The 23,617-nt window shown below is 37.4% G+C and overlaps 1 protein-coding gene across 1 annotated transcript in view; it reads left to right on the forward strand.

Moving 5' to 3' along the window:
• Positions 1-23,617, forward strand: part of RYR2 (ryanodine receptor 2) — a 296,407-nt gene that overhangs the window by 97,690 nt on the left and 175,100 nt on the right. The window contains exons 9-13 of the mRNA XM_081335695.1: positions 2,142-2,241; positions 3,929-4,025; positions 12,420-12,494; positions 13,914-14,070; positions 19,767-19,931. Of these exons, the coding sequence (XP_081191821.1) occupies positions 2,142-2,241; positions 3,929-4,025; positions 12,420-12,494; positions 13,914-14,070; positions 19,767-19,931 (594 nt within the window). The remainder of the gene's footprint in view (positions 1-2,141; positions 2,242-3,928; positions 4,026-12,419; positions 12,495-13,913; positions 14,071-19,766; positions 19,932-23,617) is intronic.

Consider the following 23,617-nt stretch of genomic DNA (forward strand, 5'->3'; position numbering starts at 1 on the left):
TAATCTGCCCATTCATAACATCATACCTGGAACATTATTTGGAACTACCTGGAAATAATAGCTGATTCAGAATATGTTATTTATTTATTTATTTATTTATTTATTAAATTTTTATACCGCCCTTCTCCCGAAGGACTCAGGGCGGTGTACAGGGGTTAGCCAGAATGAAGTAATGATTAAGTATGTATTACATCAGTGATAAAGCAACTGATGCTGTAAAACCAGGTTCATGATACTACTTTTTGCGTACAAATCCTTAAATAGCTAGAACTTGGTATACCTGGCAACTTGCCTTTTCCAGTTTAGACATAGCCCAGAAGGGCACAACTCACTTGCCTAAGCAGGTAGAGCAGAGGTCCCCAACCTTTTGGGCATCAGGGACTGGTTCCGTGGAGACAGGTTTTTCCACGGACCAGAGGGTGCATGGTTTTGTGTCCTGCGGATGGGACTTTGCTTGCTTGTGCAAACCGGTTGCTGGGATGCTGCAGCCCGGTACTGGTCCACGGACTGGGGGTTGGGGACCCCTGAGAAAATTCAGAATTGCCTTCTAGTGATATGATGAAGAATTTCAGCAATACGATTTGGGCTGTTTGGAGTACATGGCCCCATCCCATTTAAGGGTGGAAATGGAAGCATTTTGGTCCTACATACTTCTAGCTCCCAAGTATTTTTGTTGCTCTGTTGAAAATTAGCTACTGTACAATCTTGTACTAAAAATTATGAATGGAATGATGGGATTGCACGCAGTCCATGGGGCCATAGAATGGCTATCTCTGACCTCAGTTATCATTAAGACCACAAAAAAAATCTATGACTTTTCCATAAGCTTTAGTTTTCTCTTAAGAGATAAATGTTAACTAATATTAACTAATGAACTAATGCTTAGGAAGCTCCTACCATCTATTATTATTTATTTATTTATTTTCTGCTTTTATCTTGCAGTGGGGCTACTCTGGGTGGCTTAGAATAATAAAAAGGAAGAAAATAAAAGGAATATAAACAGAATAGAAGTAAAATAATAGAACCCATAAAATAATGAAAAGGAACACAACGAGTACACATTAGTATGATAACCATACATCAAAACATCAATATGATAATTTTTCTTCTGATTAGGATGCAGAAAAGTAGTAATAAACTTTTCCCCATCTATAAGAACTCTAGATAATTATTTTCTGGTGCACAAGGAAAATCACAAGATAAACAAATTCAACTAGAACAGAAAAATGTAATATCGGAAAGAAAATATTCAGTCATAGCTTTGAAGAAAAGCTTATTTTTGAAGTTATTATTTGAAATGTAACTGTTAATTGAAGTAACATTTTCAGTAATTTTACTAGACCAATTATTTCAAAATGGCAAATGAGACAACATTTGCTTAGTAATATTTATTGCATTTTAGTTTTATAAGACTGTTGAGACCTTTTGCATCTAGGTATCGTATTAATAAGGTTATATCTTAGTTGAATATTCTAAAATAGTAGAAAATACAGCATACTTCACTGTAAGTAACTATTTTCACTACTAACTGTAAGGGTAATTATTTTCATTTCTAAATAATACAAGTGGCTTGGCCCCAATGTTATGACAAGCCATACTTTGTTTAATAAATCATAATGGCTGAGATTGTATATATGTTCAGTGAAAACCAAACAAACAATTTGCAGATTAGCAACACCCCACCATTTTTGTTGTAGTTGCTATTTTACACTGACATTAATTTCTCCATTCTGAATTTCAGGGAAAGCCTGTTACGTACTTTTGAAGTGGACAAGGGAATTTGGAGGGTGCTTGCAGTATAATTAACTTGCTTTGAATTAATTCTGGCTCATTCATCTTTCCTGCTGTATTGGTCTTTTCCTGCTAGTTCTCATCTGGTCTAGAGCTACTGAAACTCTGACTATTACTTGGGAGATGAAAAACTTGAATATTACTTGGGAGATGAAAAATAGTAGGTAGGGGCTTCAACTGATATTTCATAGAACACAGTGCTACACATCTGGATATCCAGATAATTTAATTTTTGCAAAGATTACTAAAGCACGTAACAAATGTAACTGCAGGGTGATTGTTATGTATTTTTTTATTATTCTAATAATAGTCTTTTTCCTTTATTCAATTTCTTTATCCAATGGTTGCAGCATTTATCTTATGGCAACAGCAGTTTGCGTGTGGATGCAGCTTTCCAGCAAACACTTTGGAGTGTTGCCCCAATCAGTTCCGGAAGTGAAGTAGCTCAAGGTACCGCTGTTAAAATAATAATGTTTGTTGTTTCAATAATGTGAACAATAACTATAATCCCCCACGAAGAGTTGCAATGCAAAATAAGTATTTTTCAGATTGTTATATTAATTCATTTAGGAAAAAAATAAGGCAGATGGTAGTCCTGCCTGTTATAAAATTAGCTTTACGCAGGAAAACCTGGAGTTGAATTCATAATAAATATGAAAGGGAAGGCAAGTGGGTGTTTAGCAAATAGTTGTATTAACTTCTGATATTTTTAGAGTCCTCTTGGCCACCTACTATCAAATCTTTTATAATATACCTGTTCTTTTTCATACAGTAAATACTATCTTGAGAGAGGTTGCATTAAGGGTGACTTGGCTTTGCTTTTTTTTCATATATAAAATACATAGGGATCACCGATTCATGTTTTCCTGCTAAACAGTTACTCTGAATACATGTAATATTTTCTGCATAAAAAAGTGATGCCAAAGTGTCATGCTGTCAAACAGATAATAAGCATTAATGGAAAATAGCAACTTTTATACATTTGGCATATGCTCAGTATACAGTATAGCCCCCCTTCATGGATTACTGCCTTGTCGTGGCGAAGGGGCTTGCGTAATTCAATGAAGCTATGAGCTATGCCGTGCAGGGCCACGCAAGACGGACAGGTCATAGCAGAGAGTTCTGACAAAACGTGATCCACTGGAGAAGGAAATGGCAAACCACTCCAGTATCTTTGCCATGAAAACCCTATGGACAGTACCAAAAGGCAAAATGATATGGAGCTTAAATGGACTCCAGAAGATGGTAGAGGACAGGAAAGCCTGGAGGCACATTGTCCATAGGGTCGCGATGGGTCGGACACGACTTCACAACTAACAACAACAACAACAGTATATAGCCTTGTGGAAGGAATGCTATTTTTAAATTTTTGCTGTAGGAAATTCCTTCCACTTTTTCTGTGCTATTTTTAATTTTTCTGGTGCCTTTGAGTATGTTGACTCTGGCAACGTCTTGGACTAGTCCCTGAGGTTTTCTTGGCAAAAGTTAAGTTTCTTTTGCACTGGTTTGTTTGGCATTTTTTCATGAATATTTGAAAAGACCAAGTTTTCAATCTATCATATAGACTTCACCATTTTAGAAGTATGGTTCAGCTCTTCAAAATATTTGTATCAAAAATATTCATTTTTTTATCCTATGATATAGAAAAAGTTCTTAGATAATCAATTAATTTTGTTGAATAGTACAATTTTCTTCTGTAGCCATTATTAATCTCTGTAATAATAGTATCTGTAATCATTTGAAATTAATTATGGCATAGTACATGAACAAAATATGAAGTCTTATTTTGTCCAGGATATTCCAGGCAGACTTCAGATAGTATTTACAGAAGTCCTATATTGTACAGCATGGCTGTAGAGACTATGCTTTGGAAGCAATGAGGTTTTCATAGCATTTAATGAGGAAGACCTCATGGTGCATGAAATTGTCTCATTAGATGATAATACATGTCTTTCTGAATTTCTCATTTCCACTTGTCCTAGAATAGTCTTTAGAAAATTAAATACAAAACTTCAGTTTGGGGAGAAACTGAACTAATATCAAGACCCTTATAAAATATTTAAAAGTTGGTGAAAAAAATATAGGGAGATAGGATTAATCTTAAAATATACAGCCTTTCATTTGCTCTGCATTATAGGCTATCTAATAGGAGGTGACGTACTGAGGTTATTACATGGTCATATGGATGAATGTCTGACGGTTCCTTCAGGAGAACATGGAGAAGAGCAGAGAAGGTAAATGTTTGTTAAACATACAAGCAAAAACAAAGGCCATTAAGAGAACCCATTTAAATAGATATATACTGTGTACACTTGGACATTGTGAGCCAAAGTTTCTCAGTGATCTGTTAAAGTTTCAGTAATATTAACATGAATGCAATTTTGTAATGCACTTGCAAAGCAAAGGATTTTGCAATAGAAATTAGGACTGTATATGGTTTGAAACCGATTTGGAAGAACTGCTTTGGATCTCATGTAAACACTACCACTTGTCTGCCATCAATTAAAGCATGTTTATCTTTTCATAAAAATAAAAAATTGAAAACTTATACTATACTTTAATGAACAATAAATAGTAAGATCTCTTCCACTCTTTCCAAATGTCAAAATGTGCACAGCCTTAAAATAAGTGTAAATAGCTTTATGGTCATCAAGTAGCAGCTAGTCTAAAGTTGTTTTACATTAATTAAAAGAACGTTTAGGTAACTGGTTTTTGAATGTTAATATTTAATCTAATTCCTCATGTAAAAAAATATTGGGATAAAAGTCTCCCTATTAAAGATATAGCCACATGATTTGCTAGGTATACAGTTGTCAGGCTGTTCTGTCTGAAGATGAGAACTTAAAAATGCTTAACCTGGCTGTAAAATCTAATGAATATTGTGGAACTTAACTGGAAATTTAATTTTCACTAAATCATATTTGATAAAAGGATTGTTTAGGTTATTGTATCCAGCCCCTGACTCAAATGAAAGGATGTCTGGGAGTTGAAGGGAGCCATAAATTTGTTGGGTAATTGATTGCACTAATCAACTGCTCTTACTGTTAGGAAGGATTTCCCCACCCCCCCAACCATCTGAACATGCCTTCTGGTAACTTCAATCCATTGTTCCATTCTGTACTTTGGAATGCGTGAGGATAGATCTTATTTTATATAACATCCTTTCTGATATGCTGTAGGTAGTCCTTGACTTATGTCTAATTGCTTAATGACTGTTTGAAGTTCCAAAGCCCCTCCCTCCCTGCGCCAAGCCACTTGAGATCCATTTTTGAAATTGTTATAGCCCTCCTGTTTCTTGGTCAGATGAATGCACTTTGCACACTTGGCAGCCTGCCCACCCTTATGTTTGCAGTGTCATATGACCACTATTTACAACATTTTTTGCTAGTTTCAGCATTTACTTCAGTTTCTGGCAAAAAAACTCCCATTGTGGAAAATTGATTCTCTTAACAACTGTTGCATTTGCTTAATGACCTCTGCAAAAAATGTAAAAAAAATGGGTCCGATCACGTGATACCTCAATCTATTACCGCAAGGACCTATGACCATAATTCAGTTATGATCATAAATTGAGGACTACCTATATTTCATGGGATTATCCTCGTGACTAAGGTCAACTTTATTTCAGCCTGAAATATAGTATCTCCAAAACTGGTGTTGGGAATTTTTCTGAAGTATCTTATGAAGTGTAAAATAGAATGGAATTGAATATATAACAACTTATTAAAGCATATAACTTTACATTTCTAAGATGTAAATTGTATTCCTATGAATTATATTGAAAAAGTTGTTTGGTAGCAAACCTGACTAAGGACCTTGTCCGAGATGTTAGGAAGCTTGATAACAATAATACATTCTGAATAAAATTCATACAACCCCTTTCTCAGTTGTAAATGAAACATTATTTAAAATTAAAAATAGTGAAGGACTTTCTGAGAGGCCTTTTTATGAGAAAAGCATTGGCAACAAGTGGATAAATCTTGAATTTTATGGAAAAATTTCTTATCAGTATAACTTGATCATCTGAGCAATTCATGAAAAAGGGCTAATCTGAAGTGAATTAAATTAGCCCACGGCCTACAGAACTAGTCAATTTGTTATCTTCATTTATTGAAAGTAGAAATAACATTTTAAAATCTTCTCATTTTCTTGTTCCTGCCCATAGTGCCTAGGGCTTGCCGTAGGGATTAGCCTGTGTGAGAGATACATAACAATCCGGTAGCTGCTCTGTTAGCTGAACTGAGAAGGAAAAGTAATTATCTTGTGTCACTACATTTTTTTTCCTTGAAACATGTTGTCCAGAGGAGAAATATATATCTTATGAGAATTCTGGTTATCATTACATTGAATACCTGCATCATTCAAACACATTTTGCCTAAGGAGACAGATTCACTGACTTCTCAAAATCTAAACGGCCATTGAAATACTGCTATATTTCAGTACAGTATTTACACTTTTCTCACTTTTGTAATTCAGTTCTTCAATAGAAAATGTGTGTTAATGAAAATATAAAACTGCTATTTTTAAAGAAGATAAAATGATAAAATCACACACAAAATACATATGCTGGGAGAAATGCGCATGAAGATGAATATACAGGTAATCCTTGACCTATGACTACAATTGAGGCCAGAATTTCTGTTGTTAAGCAAGACAGTCATTAAGTGAGCCGTGCCCAATTTTATGACATTTTTTGCCATGGTTGTTAAGCAAATCACTGAACTTGTTAAGTGAATCATGTAGTTGTTAAATTGACTTCCTCCATCAACTTTGCTTATTAGAAGCCAGTTGGAAAACTGCAGATGGTGATCACATTATCAGGGGACACTGCAACTGTAATAAATACATGCCAAACACCCAAATTTTGATCACATGATCATTAGGATGCTATGTAAGACAACTGGTTATAAGTCACGTTTTCCAGTGCCATTGTAACTTTGAATGGTTCACTAAATGAATGGTTGTAAGTTAAGCCTACCTATATAGCTTTATGTACATCATAATACATAGTTACATAGTTCCTCATTTTCAACCTTAAGTTTGTTTCATATAAACCTAAGGTTGAATACATGAGGAATTATGTCCCCTAATTTAGCTTGCATTTCAGAAAAAAACAAGTGTTGAATAATAAAAACAGATGAGATTCAGAGAACTCATGAGTCCAACCTTCTGATCTTCTGAATACCTCAGTCATAAGCAAATGGCTTATAATAGTTGGCCTTTTTTCCTCCAAAATAAAGGTGGAAATGGATAAATTATATCTCTATGGGCTAAATTTTCCATCCTTAAAATATCCCATGCTATTTCTCAGTCTAAAAAGAAAGGCTTGAACATGTTTCTTTCTACCTATTCAGTGACTTAATTGTGTTACAGACTTATCCTTCTGTGGTCCCCAAAAAATAATTTATTTTTTTAAAAAAACAATGTACAGCCACCTGATTGAAGAAAATTCTCTGCCTCTTGATTAGGTGGATTAAATGTTAAAATTTTTCCCCAGTGAAATTATTATTTCTGATTACCCTAAAACAGGATCACTGGTGAAACAAAAATCCTGAGATTGTTAAATGCATGCACTTTTCAAATTGTTCTAAACACTTCAATGGAACACTACATTTTTAATTAAAATGCATTAATATCACATTAAAACAAATTAATTTCAGATTATATAGTAGCCCTCAATTGTGTATTTAGAAGCTACTGTTTCTATTCTGAGTTATCATAATCTCCAAAATTGTGTAAGGCAAAACATTTTATTGAGCTGGTAATATGACTACAACATTATCCTATACAATAAAATTTCCTAAAGAGAAGATTGTGCCCTTAAAAGCTCATTATAGCCAGTACAAAAAAAGCAATACAAATAGTTAAAGAGTTGAAACAATTCAATTCTTTCTTGTGAAGAAAGTAATTTACCTCAAACGAAAAACAAACAGAAAAAGTTGTGCAGGAAAATTTATACCCATTTCTTCTTCATGTATTGACCTACCCAGCATGTGGTCACCTCACCATGGTGTGTTGTGTGTGTGTGTGTGTGTGTGTGTGTGTGTGTGTGTGTGTGTAACCCGACAATTTACAACAGGGGTGCTCTATGGGCTATAAAGCACCTGTTTTGTAGCTGCCATAACTTCAAACAGTCATACCCATGTCAAGGCTCTCTGAAGGAGAAACTTCCTGACAATGAGGATAATTAACCAACCAGTCGCCTAGCAAGGTGTCAAAAACTTGACCCCCCAAAAAAGGAAAAAAGTGATGAAGTATAGGTAGTCCTCGACTTACAATAGTTTGCTTAGTGACTGTTCGAAGTTACAATGGCACTGAAAAAAGTGCCCCTCAAGCCACAGCCGAGCAAGACACCTGCCTGCCCGCCCGGCAACACTCTCCCTCCTGTCCGAGGTTTTCATTGTTGTGAGCATTTCTGTTCAGGATTGGCAGCAGGGGTGGGGGTGGGGTGTTTGGTTTTTATTCCCCCCATCTGCTGAGTGGTTGCAGCAGGTTTTGGTCACTTCACATGACCCTGGGATACTGTGACCGTCATAAATATGAATCAATTGCCAATCTGAATGTAAATCAGAAGACCCTGGAGATGCTGCAGCATTCCAGCTGATCGGTGCTTCTTCTGGGCTCAGCAGAAGTGCTGGGATCAGCACCGAGCTCCAGCTGGAGCCTGGCGCTGATCCTGGTGCTTCTGCTGAGCCCTGACAGCCCCGAAGAAGTGCTGATCCTGGTGCTTTCGCTGAGCCCTGACAGCCCTGCAGCTCCAACCATCTCTCGCTCAGCTTGAGCGATGCTATCACTGGTTCAGCTCATTCCCCTCCCCTGCTACCACTTTTCTAGGATGTTTGCGTACCACCTGCCAGATGCCAATGTACCACAGGTGGTACCCGTACCACTGGTTGCAAAGCCCTGGACTAGAAGACGTCCAAGGTCCCTTCCAGCTTTATTCTATTCTATTCTATTTTAATTTATATCTGGATATAAAAATAATGAATAATAATAAATGACCTTTTGCAAAATATGGCAATGTAGCTTTAGTAGATATCCATTTCTTCTTCACAGTGGCTGTTAATGTATCTTTTAAATACCGTGTACTTTGTAGCGATAGAACAGAAGGACCAAAAAGTTTAACACTCTGTAGAAAGGTCCTTGTGCGAGGTTCATGAGCGCATTTTTCAAAAACCTTCTCCATAAGTGAACTTTTTTTCACTTTTTCCAGCTGAATATTTATTTTCAGATTTGTTCTGCCTTTGCTTCTTCTTTTTTAAATAATCACGTATAGTTTTGCACATACTTCATTTTTCCCCTAAGTGGTAACAATTTATAAAGAGAGCCACTATAATAAAATATTCTTCATAGCATCTTTGAACATGCTCTAGGTCTAATAAATAATGTTATGCATAATTGTAATTTATTTATTAGCACTGCTTTACTCTACAGTTGAGAAAGGAAATAATTTGATGTAGAAATATATAATGATAAAGAGTTTACTCATACCAATTGACTGGCTATTTAGGAAGCACAATATATTTTCTGGATATTGTTGAAGAAGAGAAATATTATTCAGTGGTGGCAAAAAATAAATAAATAAAGAAATCAGGATATTCTGTGGCAGACAACTATGTGATGTTTGGGGCAAACAAGAATTTAATAATACCATTGAGTGAGAGATTGCTGAAGATACATACATCAAAAGCTTCCAGGCAATCTTAGAATGTCTCAGTGAACATAATGAGTTTTTAGTATATTAAGAGTTCTTACAATTCTTAATTGATAAGTATTTGTAATCTGTCTCTCATGAAACCTGCATCTGTACAACCAAACTGTCTTTCTTCCCTACTTTCACCCACTTCCCAATTTAAATCCTGCATCAGTTTAGCTATTCTATGCATCTGATGGAGTCAGTTTGCAGCTCAAAACACTTTAAAAGGTTCCTCCTTACACTTTCTTGAATAAGAGTATAAAAGATTCTGCTACAAATTTTTGTAGGAATGGATTTTGATTTTTGTGTTAAATCCAGGATAGAAGAAGTGAAAGTCACATATAAGAGGCTTAAAAAGTGAAGAACTGGAGATTTTGCACTTTGTAAAATGTACAGTTTGGCTGAGGGATTTCTCCTGCTCTTCTCTGTGGTCTCTGTATATTACAAATATACTTTCAAGGTCTGCACAGATACCATTCACAGGTTCTACAGCTGAGCTGATTTCGGTAACCCTAAATAGTCCCTCACACTACATGACTGAAGGATATCAAGTTGTATACCTTACTTTCTTCTTATTGCAATTGATTTAACTTCCTTCCTGTTCAAGATTGTTGTCCCTTCTGAATTTACTATTCTTTTTTTATTTTTAAATAACTACCGTATTTTCCGGCGTATAAGACGACTGGGCGTATAAGATGACCCCCAACTTTTGAGATGATTTTCAAGATTTTTCGTCTTATACGCCGGAAAATCAGCGAGCCCGGGAAGGCATGCCCTCCCCTCTCACTGTGGAGGAAGCAGGGCAGGCTGGCGTCTGGCTGGAGCTGGCAGGGCAGTCCTGCACATGCGCGCACTCCCCAGCTGCTAAGGAGTGCTCCTTAACAGCCGGGGAGTGCGCGCGTGCACAGGACTGCCCTGCCGGCTCCCGCCCGACGCCGGACGGCTCCGCCGATGCTGCTTCAAGAGGGAAGAGCGTGAGGCGCCTGCCATGGCTCCCCGAGGACTCCTTAGCAGCTGGGGAGTGCGCGCGTGCGCAGGACTGCCCTGCCGGCTCCCGCCAGATGCCAGCCTGCCCTGCTTCCTCCACAGTGAGAGGGGAGGGTGTGCCTTCCCGGGCTCACTGACTTGCAGCCAAGCTGGAGCCAAAAGGGGCTTTTCCTTCCACCCACCCTTTGGAATAGACGCAAGAGCTCCCGGGGTCTGGCGTTTGCAAGGGGGAGTGGAAGGGGCTGAGAGGCTCTTGGGGGTGGGAAGGGAGAGTCACGTTGGAGGGGGGACTGGACTAAGGAGGCTTGAAGTTGCTTTGCAAGAACGGGGGCGCTCGATTGATTTATGTACTATTTTTCGGCGTATAAGACGACTGGGCGTATAAGACGACCCCCCAACTTTTGAGATGATTTTCATGGGTTAAAAAGTCATCTTATACGCCGGAAAACACGGTACTCTGCATTTTCTCCCACTAAATTTACTGTTTATCTTTTGTGAGTAATTCACAACCTGCATGTCTTGGCTTGCTTAGATGGTGTGTCCAGTGCGTTAGTGTACCAACTTCAGATGGATATTCTCTCTTCCTTTTGGATTTGGGCAAAGGCTTCTGAGTGGACTCAGGTCATCACTCTCAATGGTTCATAAAGATACACAATAGCTGATATTTTAGGGTCTTGAATGAAGAAGAAATCTGCCAATTGAAATCTTCTCTATACAGAGACACCATCATCACTCTATAAAATATTACATTGTCACTAACTCTTTTTATCAGTTGAATTAATATTTTCTGTTCTGATTATTGGGTGAGCCCATAGTGAGGTTGTAGAAATTGATCTCAATTTTATTCTGTGCTTTATTTTTTAACTGCCATACTCAGCATGTGGTCCTCAATGGAAATGCATTCTACATGGAGGGAAGTATGCAGTGGGGTACCCCAAGGCTCTCTTTTAGGCCTAGTACTCTTCAACATCTTCATCAATTATTTGGATGAGGGAGGAATAGCCAACACCCTAGAAGATAGGCATAAGATACAGAAGGATCTTGAAAGAGTTGAACATTGGGCGCTATCTAACAAAATGAAATTAAATGGTGAAAAAAGTAAAGTTCTACATTTAGGCAAGAAAAAGAATGCACAGGTACAGTATAGGTGGTACCTGTGCTCAATAGTAGTAAGGGTGAGAGGGATCTCAGAGTCCTGGTGGACAATCACTTAAATATGAACCAGCATTGTGCTGCAGCTACCAAAAAAGCCAACACGGTGCTAGGCTGCATTAACAGAGGGATAGAATCAAGATCATGTGAAGTATTAATACCACTTTACAATGCCCTGGTAAGGCCACACTTGGAATACTGCATCCAGTTTTGGTCGCCACTATGTAAAAAAGATGTTGAGACTCTAGAAAGAGTACAGAGAAGAGCAACAAAGATGATTAGGGGACTGGGGGCTAAAACATATAAGGAATGGTTGCTGGAATTGGGTATGTGTACTTTAATGAAAAGAAGGATGAGGGGGGACGTGATAGTTCCAGTATCTCAGGGATTGCCACAAAGAAGAGGGAGTCAAGCTATTCTCCAAAGCATCTGAAGGCAGGATAAGAAGCAATGGATGGAAACTAATCAAAGAGAGAAGCAACCTAGAACTAAGGAGAAATTTCCTGACAGAACAATTAACCAGTGGAACAACCTGCCTCCAGAAGCTGTGAATGCTCCAACACTGGAAGTTTTTAAGAAGAGACTGGACAACCATTTCTCTGAAATAGTATAGGTTTTCTGCCTGAGCAGGGGTTTGGGCTAGAAGACCTCCAAGATCCCTTCCAACTCTATTATTTTTATTTTTATTTATTTATACCAATTTCTGCACTAATCAAATACATTTCCCTAGGGGAAACAATTGGTTTTTATCACAAATATGTAAAAAATTGGAAAATGTCTTTTGTGTTGTAGAACTGTCCATTATGAAGGTGGTGCTGTGTCAATTCATGCTCGTTCTCTTTGGAGACTGGAGACTTTGAGGGTTACGTAAGTAAATGCTGGCATAATATATCCATTATGACAACTAATATTCCCTTTTGTCAAATGAAGAGTGGTTTTATTGTTGTTGTTACAAAAATCATAGTATGCTAAAAGGTTTTGATTCAGTTTGGAAATAGTACCAAGATTATAATGTCCAATGAGCTGTTAAGATACCATTTGAAATTCATTGTAAGCATGTGTATTGATGCATACTGCTGCCAAATACTGTCTTTTTAAAATATTTTTTTGAGGAAATTCTTGGGAAATGAATGCTTGTTGGTTGATCACTTAATGAGAGTAACTGTGAGCAAAGGTTATGTCACAGTTCTGTTTGAAAAATTAAAAACTAACCTCTCAGATTTTTAGCATTTTCAAACTTAATTAGCCTCAGACCAGGGGTGTCAAACTGCCGGCCCATGAGCTGGATGTGTCAGTCGGAAGCCACACCCATCCCAGCTCCGGCAAGGGGAAAAAAGTTGCGATACGTCATGTCACGTCACGTGATGCAGCGAGTTTGACACCCCTGCCTCAGCTATGATTTGATAAATGTACAGTATCATTACTTGAAATTCAGTTTGGCACTAATGTGTTATCTGCTGCAAAAATAATTTTATAAAGGAGTATTTTCTTTCATATCAGAACATGCTCCAAGCACTCAGTGAATTTGGGGCATATTTTGCTTTTCTCTCCTGTAATGTTTTATTGGAAAGTGAAATGTTTAGTTAAAAATAATTAAAATAATTATTTTAATCATTAGCATACCTTCAAACACACATAATAATGCAATTCTTAAAGCAGGCAAATTCATATCAGTTGCTGCGAGAGGATTTTTGCTGTCAATGCATGTAGGTCAAATTGATGTATTATGTAAAGAATGAATATTTATTATATACAATATTGTTGTAAACAGAACTCAGCATTGTGCAGCCTTCTATTGATTGTATCTGCGAATGTGCTTAACTGAACCTGTCATTTGTCTTTTTTGTTCCAAAGATACTGAGGCTATAGATTATATGAAGAAAATCTGGGAAAATATGTTGTTATGAACTGAGTTATTACAATATTACAAATATGCCACTTGAATATAAATGATTTTGTGGATACAGATCTGTTTCTTTTCTGATGGCCATGTACATGGCTCATCTATGATTTGGTGAACCAATAAATCTGGTCTACCAAAACAATTTGATTGGCTTTCTGTTGAAATTAGCAAGTGTTCTTAGTAAATAACTTGATGTCTGTTTTAAATGTCTTATAGTTGAGATATCATCAAAATGTGATTTCATCATACGTATGTATGTATATATGATGTGTGTGTGTGTGTGTTGTGTGTGTGTATATATAAATTGGTAGTTTTTAATTATGTTTCATATTTTCATTTAATATTTAAAGTGTTTATGAATGCTAATTTTATTTTTTTATTAGATGGAGTGGAAGTCACATTAGATGGGGGCAGCCTTTCAGATTAAGACATATAACAACAGGGAAGTATTTAAATCTGATGGATGACAAGAGTCTTCTTCTAACAGACAAAGAAAAAGCTGATGTGAAATCTACAGCATTTTGTTTTCGATCTTCAAAGGTAAATACTTGTAATATAAATTATTTCTGTAATTTAATTTAATTTAATTTATTTTAATTTAATTATCACTTTAAATACCATCCCAGTCCAAATTGATTCTGAGTGGTATACAATCAAACCAAATAAAAATAGAAAATGCAATATATTAACAAATAAGGAATGGAATACAGAACATGTTTTGCCCTATTCAAAAATGAAATTATAATTAATAGTTAATTATGAATAATTAACCAATACTTAGATACCTTCTTTGGTATATACTTATTAAAGTGACTGAAGATTACTATTTGGTTTAAGATTAATATGTAGTATCTGGTTCAGATAAATTAAGGAATGGTTAATTAGAGACTTGGGAGGGTTTTGCTTGCTTCCAATAGAAAGAGAAAAATAAAAGCATTTTGTAAGCCAAGGTATGATTGTTCAAAATGAATCAATTCTCATATCCAGCTTCCTTTAACACAAGGTTAGTAGCCTTAGGCAACCTGTCAGCTTTCTTCAATCCCCCAGCGTCCTGTATGTGTCCTTTAGTACCTCCTGTTGTTGAAACTTTGCAATGAATGATTTAAGGCTAAGGATGGGGGTAGTTTATTTCTCAGAGGCTTATAGCTTCCAACTCTTTGGAAGGTTAGATTGTGACTCCTGGTGTAGACATTTCCTAATGCAAGGAGAGTGAGATACTTGAACTGCATCTTATATTATTGTTTTATTTGATTTAGGTATATTGCATTTTCTATTTTTCTTTATTTTACTTTGCTTTGATTTTCTCTGAACTGATGAAAGGTAAAAATCTCTAGATTCTCGTTTACTGCCTTGTTTTTCCTATTACACTAAGTTCTTTTGTTTATTTAATAAACCTGAATGGTTTGACTCATGCCACATACTACCTAAAACAAATCAAAGCACATTATCAATGAGCGCGATTTATGAACTCAGCCACTTTGTTGAATTGCTTTTCCATAACATGTTGCTTTTCCCCCCTTTATCCATTTATATAATATACATTCTACTTTATTGATGAAAAATAGTAAGATAAGACTACTAAACTCTCATTGCTCATTTCCAAGCAGAGACAATAATTTTAAATCAATAGCTTTATTGAGACAATTGGGAAGCCACACACAGAAAGAAGTAGTATGCATGGCAGCACACAGGGAAACATTAGTATGTCTTGGAGTGGGTAAAGTCTCCTGCGTGAAAGAGCCAGGGGTACAATCTGTCATCTCTTGATTCAATTATATTAAGCAATTTTCACTCAATGTCAAGTCTCTCTTTATTAAGGAAGATTCTGGAGAAGGTGACCAGCTTTATCTTAAGGCATTGATTGTCCTAGTTTATGAATTTTTCTCAGGATATGGACGAAGAGAGAATATTCCTCTTGGGTCTTTAGGTAGTTCTTGAAGCATCAAACGTGATTCCTTCTGGATAGCCTGAGAGGTTTGTGAGAGGAGAGCAGTGCTTTATAGTGTTTCCACTTTTCCCTTAAATGTGGGCGAAAAGCATGCATGGGGGAATAAAGGTTAAACTCCTGTTACATAGCAATGAAGATATTGCTCATTTATCCTCTGTATTTTATAACCTGACCATGGATGAAGGGGAAAAATCAGTAGATGAAACAGAGCTTCCCCCAAACGTAGAAATTGTAAGTTTTTATTAAAAATGGGATAATTGAAATTCAGAATGGAAAAAGAATTGTGCCAACTTTAAGTTACGAAATACAAGTCTATGAGGGGTTTATAAGTGTAATGAATGACCTTGGGGATGAGGGGAAGATATGCTGCCTAGGAAACAATCAGATTAGAGAGGCAGGAGTCTGCAATGGATTAATAGTCAAGGGAAGAAACTTAGGAAAGACTCACCCAAATTGTTCAGGCAGGAAATTTGCACCTTCAGACTTTCAAGATTCTGTTAATGCAACCTTACAATAAAGTATAATTAGCTCATCTACTCCTGTTTCCTGTCTAATTTACCCATGAGGGCTGACAGTAAATGTTTTAAATTCATGTGGTTAGTTTGAATCTTGAGGGGTGTGTGTCTGATAATACCATTGTTGAAAAGTCTGTGACCCAACAATTCATGTTAAAAAGGCAATAATTACATTTGTCTGGACGGAACTATTGGGAAAAAATGTATGGGAAACAAGGTCTGATTAGACTCTGGAACAGATATATAAACACAGTCCACAAATAAAAAATCAGCTTGAATAACAAAGTGGCATATGGATTGTGGACAGAAGGTGCGCTGGGAAGTGAGAGTCTGAATAGCAGAAAAACTTATTGGGTCTCAGAATATTTTCCAAAGGGAACCCTTTCTTGGTATGATGAGTAAGCAATGCAGTTAAAGCAGCAACATTGGGAATAAAATAATGAAAAAATGGCAAATTCCTGAAAATGCTGTATATCCTTAATAGTGTATATGAAGGGAGGGAAGGGTGGTCCAGGATGGAATAGATTCAAATTTAGGTGGATGCATCTGAAGTTTATTCTAAAAAAATGTGGTAATCCAAATAAATACAGGCAGTGCTTTTTTCAGTTTAAGGAGTTTGTGATTATACAGTGGGTGCAGACTGTTCTACTTGCTGCACGTGCAGAATTAAATAAGTTGCCCAAATAAGTAATCAGAAAAATGTATACTTGGGTCTGAAAAATATGATTCATGAGATTTTGGAAGATGGAACTATATGGATGCCAAAAGTCATTGTTGTGGATTTATACTCAAAAACATTTAAATATTCATTCCATTCTTTGATATGAATTAGACCTCAGGGTAGCTCACAATTTAATTTGGTAAAAAACACGGGCTTTCTGCAGCTATTACAGAATCCTAGAAATAAGAGGAAGAAGGCAATGATCCATAATGAGTTTAATTTAAAAGAACCAGCAACTGTAAACTACTGGTTTACCATCCTTAATAGCAAAGAATTTACAGGGGAGGAAGAACAGTAGATAAAGCCTTTTTGCAACTTCTCATCAGTCCTTTAGGCAAGACAATTACATCTTTGACATTGACTAGTGATGTTTTGCAGAATCTGAGCTTCATGAATGAGATTGATAGCACAGTCCCAGAGTCTATGTTTGCCCTTTTCCAAACACATCAGTATTGGCTGTATAATTGATAGCTAGAAAGGAGGTGCTCACAATGTGAATTGTAATTTGGTTCTTTTAGGTATTCCATCTGTAGCTGAATCCACCCATTTTGGTGCTATCCTCTTCTTCTCTTTCCTTCCACATTTCCTAGGATTAGAATCTTTTCCAGAGAGCTAGAACCTTCAGATAATGTGTCTGAAGTAGGATATTTGATCCTAGCCTTTTTTTGTTTGACTTCTTCAAAGTTCCAACTTCTGCTTCCATAGAGTACTACTACTTTACTTGCATTGTTCCGAGTTTAAGCTGTCTGTAAAGTGTGCTAATAACAGGTTCTGTGGGGGAAAATGTATTTCTGGATGATGAAGGATTTTATGAAGTTGTAGATGGCATTGGACTCTACTAGAATATGCAGCATCCATCTACCAGTAAGTGTAGTGTAGAGGAATGATTAAATGAAAGCCCTAATAAGCAGGCATATACATAGAATGAAGGCTATTGCTAAGCATATTGGTTTGTGCTTAAATTGTAAGCCGCCCTGAGTCTTCGAAGAAGGGCTGGATATAAATGGGATTAAAATAAAATAAATAAATAAAAATAAAAATATGTACATAACTTGGCAGGTCCGAGCTCTATTTAATATATGTGTACTCCTCTTTCTGAGGCTTTGGAAATTGATATGGACTCATTTTACTAGATCTGTAGTGTTTTGAATAACTGCTGGCAATTGCTCTGTATGAATAAATGTGAAAAAAATTGATATTTCAAAAGGGGAGGTTTAGCAGGACATTTTTATGCCAAATATCCAGTTTCTCCACTGTATAAGCATAGACCCTGCATGCATTGGTGCAATATTTCTTAGGAAGAAAATGGAACACTTAGTTCACATTGTATGAGGAGGGTTGTAGAGAGAAAGAGATATATGGTTGTTGTTGGAGGGTAGCAACAGAAGCAATAATTGTAGGTCACGTGCAGAAAGCAGTGTACACTCTGTTCTATTTATTGGCCTTAGATGGCTTATCATCCAGATTAACTGTTCCATTTTGGTTGCGACTTTATTCTGATACTGGCATATGGAATTGGTGATTTGCAATCTTGCTTAATCTCGGGTCAGAGTGTGTGCTGTCCTCCTATGGTATTGGGAATAATAATATATATAGAACAAGCTTCTTACGAATTATGGCTATAAAATACTCGCTCAACTCCACATTCTCAAGTAGACTGTAGCTTTATTGCAGAGAATATTTTTTTTATATAATAATGTTTATATAGCAGCATACAGGAATCTTCCCACATGTACGTCAGGCCCAAGGTTTGAGTCCTAGGCTTTTTTGAGGCCAACAGGAGTTTGGCAGCCTTTTTCTTTTCTTTTTTTTGCAGCTTTGAAGCTGCCATCTGTTTAATGTCTACGAAACAGCTATTGCTATGAATATCAAAGCCCTCATCTCAACACTGTCATATCTTTAAAGAATCCACTTTTTCTTTAAATCTGGTTGGTGAAAATCTTATAAAAGGAATGGAAACGTTTTTATTCAAAAGTTTTACTGTTGATCTAGTGGTTTGCCAAGAATAATCAGACTGCAGTAAAATATCCTTCCTTCCTTCCTTCCTTCCTTCCTTCCTTCCTTCCTTCCTTCCTTCCTTCCTTCCTTCCTTCCTTCCTTCCTTCCTTCCTTCATAACATTGGTTTTAGATAAATGCTTGACTTGTTCAGACTGAAATAACTGCTTGTTATTAATCAAAGTTATCAGAAAATCTTAGGAAAAGATGTATTATTTCAGATTATAATCTTATATCAATTTATTTGGAATAAACTCAGCCAAATAAAATGGAAGTTACTCTTCAATACAGAAATTGTATTGTTAGATATTATTAAATTTTTTGTTTATGTTTCAGGCCTTTTTTCCAGCCTAATATTTTTCTGTAGGCTAAACTAAAATATATCAGTTTTATTATAAAGCTCCATAAAGTTTCAATTCAAATTTGCATCTTATATTTACATTTTTAAAGTCCTAATACTAGATAAAATAATCTTAAAGTACAATATGTGCCAGCTTTTTGATGGAATAGTAATCTCATTAGCCAAACATTAGAAAAATGCTGCCAAAACAATTTGGTTTTTTTTAAAAAAAATGGACATGAGCCATTCCCTGCAAAAAAAATACCTTAAACTTAAGAGAACCCTATTTTATCACACCTACATAAACAAAACCACAGGTGTTTATGGAGTGTGTCATTAAAACTGCATAGATGTGATGTAGAAAACTGGTTTGTAACTGTGCAATTCTAGTTTGCATGTACAGTACTACATTAACATTATGCATATGTAATGATTTATATAGAAGAACTACAGAATTCAGGCATAGATTTAGTAACAATAAATGAAAACGTGAATAATAAAGACAACTATTCACATTTATTATGTGCTTGGAGTAGTTGCTTTTTCTTTAAAGATTACCTGCATCTGGAAAATAAAGCGTACTTAAGTACTATTGAAATTAATCTTGTGCCACAGACTAAGTATTATTGTTAAGCATGCTTACCATTTTCTGTTGTAAAAATTTTCACCTTTCAAAATGGTTTTGTAGGTAACAACTGGCTTCTTTTTCTTTGTAGGAGAAATTAGATATAGGGATAAGAAAAGAAGTGGATGGCATGGGAACCCCAGAAATAAAGTATGGAGATTCAGTTTGCTTTATACAGCATGTAGACACAGGTTTGTGGCTTACCTACCAATCAGTGGATGCAAAGTCTGTAAGAATGGGATCTGTGCAGCGCAAGGTAAGGTGTTTAAAACAAGGTTATTACATTAAAGTTAACTTTGATGTAACAAAGAAATAAATGCTAAATGTTGAGATTCCAGAAAGATTGGAGAGAAGAGCAACAAAGATGATTAGGGGCCTGGAGGCTAAAATATATGAAAAATGGTTGCAGGAACTGAGTATGGCTAGTCTAGTGAAGAGATGGACCAAGGGGCCCTTTATAGCAGTGTTTCAGTATTTGAGGGGCTGTCACAGAGAAGAGGGGGACAACCTATTTTCCAAAGGGCCTGAAGGCCATACAAGGAACAGTGGATGAAAACTGATCAATGAGAGATTCCACCTAGAAATAAAAATAATTTTTCTGACAGTGAGAACAATCAGCCAATGGAACAGATTGCCTTCAGAAGTTGTGGGAGCTTCATCACTGGAGGCTTTTAAGAAGAGACTGGACAGCCCACTTGTCAGAAATGATATAGAGTCTCCTGCTTGAGCAGGGGCTTTTCAACCAGTGGTACGGGTACTACCTGTGGTACATTGGCACCTGGCAGGTGGTACGCGACCATCCTAGAAAAGTGGTAGCAGGGGATGGGAATGAGCTGAACTGGTGGCAGCACCGCACAAGCCTGAGCGAGAGACAGCTGGAGCAGCAGGGCTGTCAGGGCTCAGCAGAACCACCAGGATCAGCGCCAGGGTCCAGATGGAGCTCGGCACTGATCCTGGTGCTTCTGCTGAGCCCAGAAGAAGTGCTGATCAGCTGGAATGTTGTAGCATCTCCAGGGTCTTGTGATTTACATTCAGATGCTTGGCAACTGATTCATATCTATGATGGTCACAGTGTCCCAGGGTCATGTGAAGTGACCAAAACCTGCTGAAAACACCCTGCAGATGGGGGGTGGGGGTGGGTGGGATAAAAAACAAACACACCCCCACCCCACCCCTCAACAGAAATGCTCACAACAATGAAAACCTTGGACAGGAGGAAGAGCTCTGCCGGGCGGGCAGGCAGGTGTCTTGCTCGTCTGTGGCTTGGGGGGCACTTTTTTCAGTGCCATTGTAACTTCGAACAGTCACTAAGCAAACTGTTGTAAGTCGAGGACTACCTGTACTTCATCACTTTTTTCCTTTTTTTTTGGTCATCAAGTTTTTGACACTTTGCTAGGCGACTGGTGTAACTCAGATGTTGCCATATCCTAAAAGTGGTACAATGGGTGAAAAGGTTGAAAAGCCCTGGACTAGATGACTTACAGAATTCCTTCCAATTCTGTTATTTTGTTATTTTAAAGTTTACCCAGAACCCAATTTCAATGTGTTTGTCGCTCAGTCACCATTAGAGCTATACCTTGGAGTGATACTGTTTGCTACAGAAGAGCTCAATCCAAATTCCCCAAAATGGAGATGTTTTTTTGGACTGGAAAGTTTCTAGCACTGATGATGTTACCCAGTTTGGGAAATGAAACTTCTGCAAGAAAACAACCAAGCTCAGAGAGCACTAAGGACCCCTCATTTCAACCCTGAGCTACAAATATTTTCTTTTATAGGCTTCTGTTCATATATTTATATGCACATATATACACTGTTTCCCTTTTTATTTGTTCATATGACAAACCTTTTTTGTATGTAGATTGCTCAGCATGGTTTCTGAAATGCAAATACAGATAACCTTTGCTTAATTAACACAATTGGAACTGGCAACTCCTTCACTAAATGGTGTGGTTGTTAAGCTGACATCATGAGAATATGACAGACGTATGACCTCACTTCTACTACGAATGTTAAGCGAGACACCCTGTGATCTTGATGTGATTTTACTGCCAGCTTCCCCACCCATTGATTCCGCTTTTTGGAAGTTGGTTGTAAAGCACTGAAATGGTGATCAGGCGACTGCAGGGATTTTATGGTGGCTGTAGATACGTGGACAGGTCACAAAGTTACTTTTTCAGTGCTGTCATAACTTTGGATGCTGAACTGGGCAATAATTAAGCAAGGATTACCTATATTTTATTTATATCGATATAAACATTTTTTGGCCATATGAGGTCTTTTTACTAGAGCAGCAAAATAACGACTAAAGAAATTTCTCTAATTTCATTTTTCTTTGCATTATGTTTAACTTGTTTTATAAAATGTAAGAATTATATAAACTTGCCTAACACATGAGGAAAAAAGGATATTTTCAAAGCTACTGAAAACAATTGCAATTGCGGCAAAAATCTGTAAGCTAAAAGGAAAAAAACTATACAAGAGTGTATTTTTGGCAGGTGTAAATAAAAAGAAAGTTAATCAGTAACATTACCTTTAGAATAATGGGGACGCGGTGGCTCTGTGGGTTAGGATGCTGAGCTTGTCGATCAGAAGGTCGGCAGTTTGGTGGGTCAAATCCCGAGTGCCGTGTAACAGAGTGAGCACCTGTTACTCGTCCCAGCTTCTGCCATCCTAGCAGTTTGAAAGCATGTAAAAATGCAAGTAGAAAAATAGGGACCACTACGGTGGGAAGGTAACAGCATTCCGTGCGCCTTTGGCTACATGCCGGCCACATGACCATGGAGACGTCCTTGGACAAGCGCTGGCTCTTAGGCTTTGAAACGGAGATGAGCACTGGCCCCTAGAGTTGCAAACGACTAGCACGCATGTGCAGGGGAGCCTTTACCTTTACCTTACCTTTAGAATCCACAAATATCTCTAGTTTTCTATCAATATTTGCATGTTTAGCAACCTTGGCAATAAGAACATATTGTTGATGTTGTTGTTAGCTGCGAAGTCGTGTCCGACCCATCGCAACCCTATGGACAACATTCCTCCAGGCCTTCCTGTCCTCTACCATCTTCTGGAGTCCATTTAAGCTTACACCTACTGCTTCAGTGACTCCATCCAGCCACCTCATTCTCTGTCGTCCCCTTCTTCTATTGCCCTCAATCTTTCCCAGCATTAGGCTCTTCTCCAGTGAGTCCTTCCTTCTCATTAGGTGGCCAAAGTATTTGAGTTTTAGTTTCAGGATCTGGCCTTCTAAAGAGCAGTCAGGGTTGATCTCCTCTAGGACTGACCGGTTTGATCGCCTTGCAGTCCAAGGGACTTGCAAGAGTCTTCTCCAGCACCACAGTTCAAAGGCCTCAATTCTTTGGCGCTCAGCCTTTCTTATGGTCCAACTTTCACAGCCATACATTGCAACTGGGAAGACCATAGCCTTGACTATACGCACTTTTGTTGACAGGGTTATGTCTCTGCTTTTTAGTGTGCTATCTAGATTTGCCATGGCTTTCCTCCCCAGGAGCAAGCGTCTTTTAATTTCTTGGCTACAGTCCCCATCTGCAGTGATCTTGGAGCCCAGGAAAATAAACTCTGTCACTACCTCCATTTCTTCCCCATCTATTTGCCAGGAATTGAGAGGGCCGGATGCCATGATCTTGGTTTTCTTAATGTTAAGTTTCAACCCAACTTTTGCACTCTCCTTCTTCACCCGCAACAAGAGGCTCTTTAGTTCTTCACTTTCTGCCATTAGAGTGGTATCATCTGCATATCTTAGGTTGTTGATATTTCTTCCGGCAATCTTAATTCCAACTTTTGATTCATCTAGCCCTGCCTTTCTCATGATGTGCTCTGCATATAATTTAAATAGGCAGGGCGACAGTATACAGCCTTGCCGGACTCCTTTCCCAATTTTGAACCAATCAGTAGTTCCGTGTCCACTTCTCACTGTTGCTTCTTGGC

Source organism: Vipera berus (assembly GCF_964194415.1).
Source record: "Vipera berus genome assembly, chromosome: 1".
Classification (NCBI taxonomy): domain Eukaryota; kingdom Metazoa; phylum Chordata; class Lepidosauria; order Squamata; family Viperidae; genus Vipera; species Vipera berus.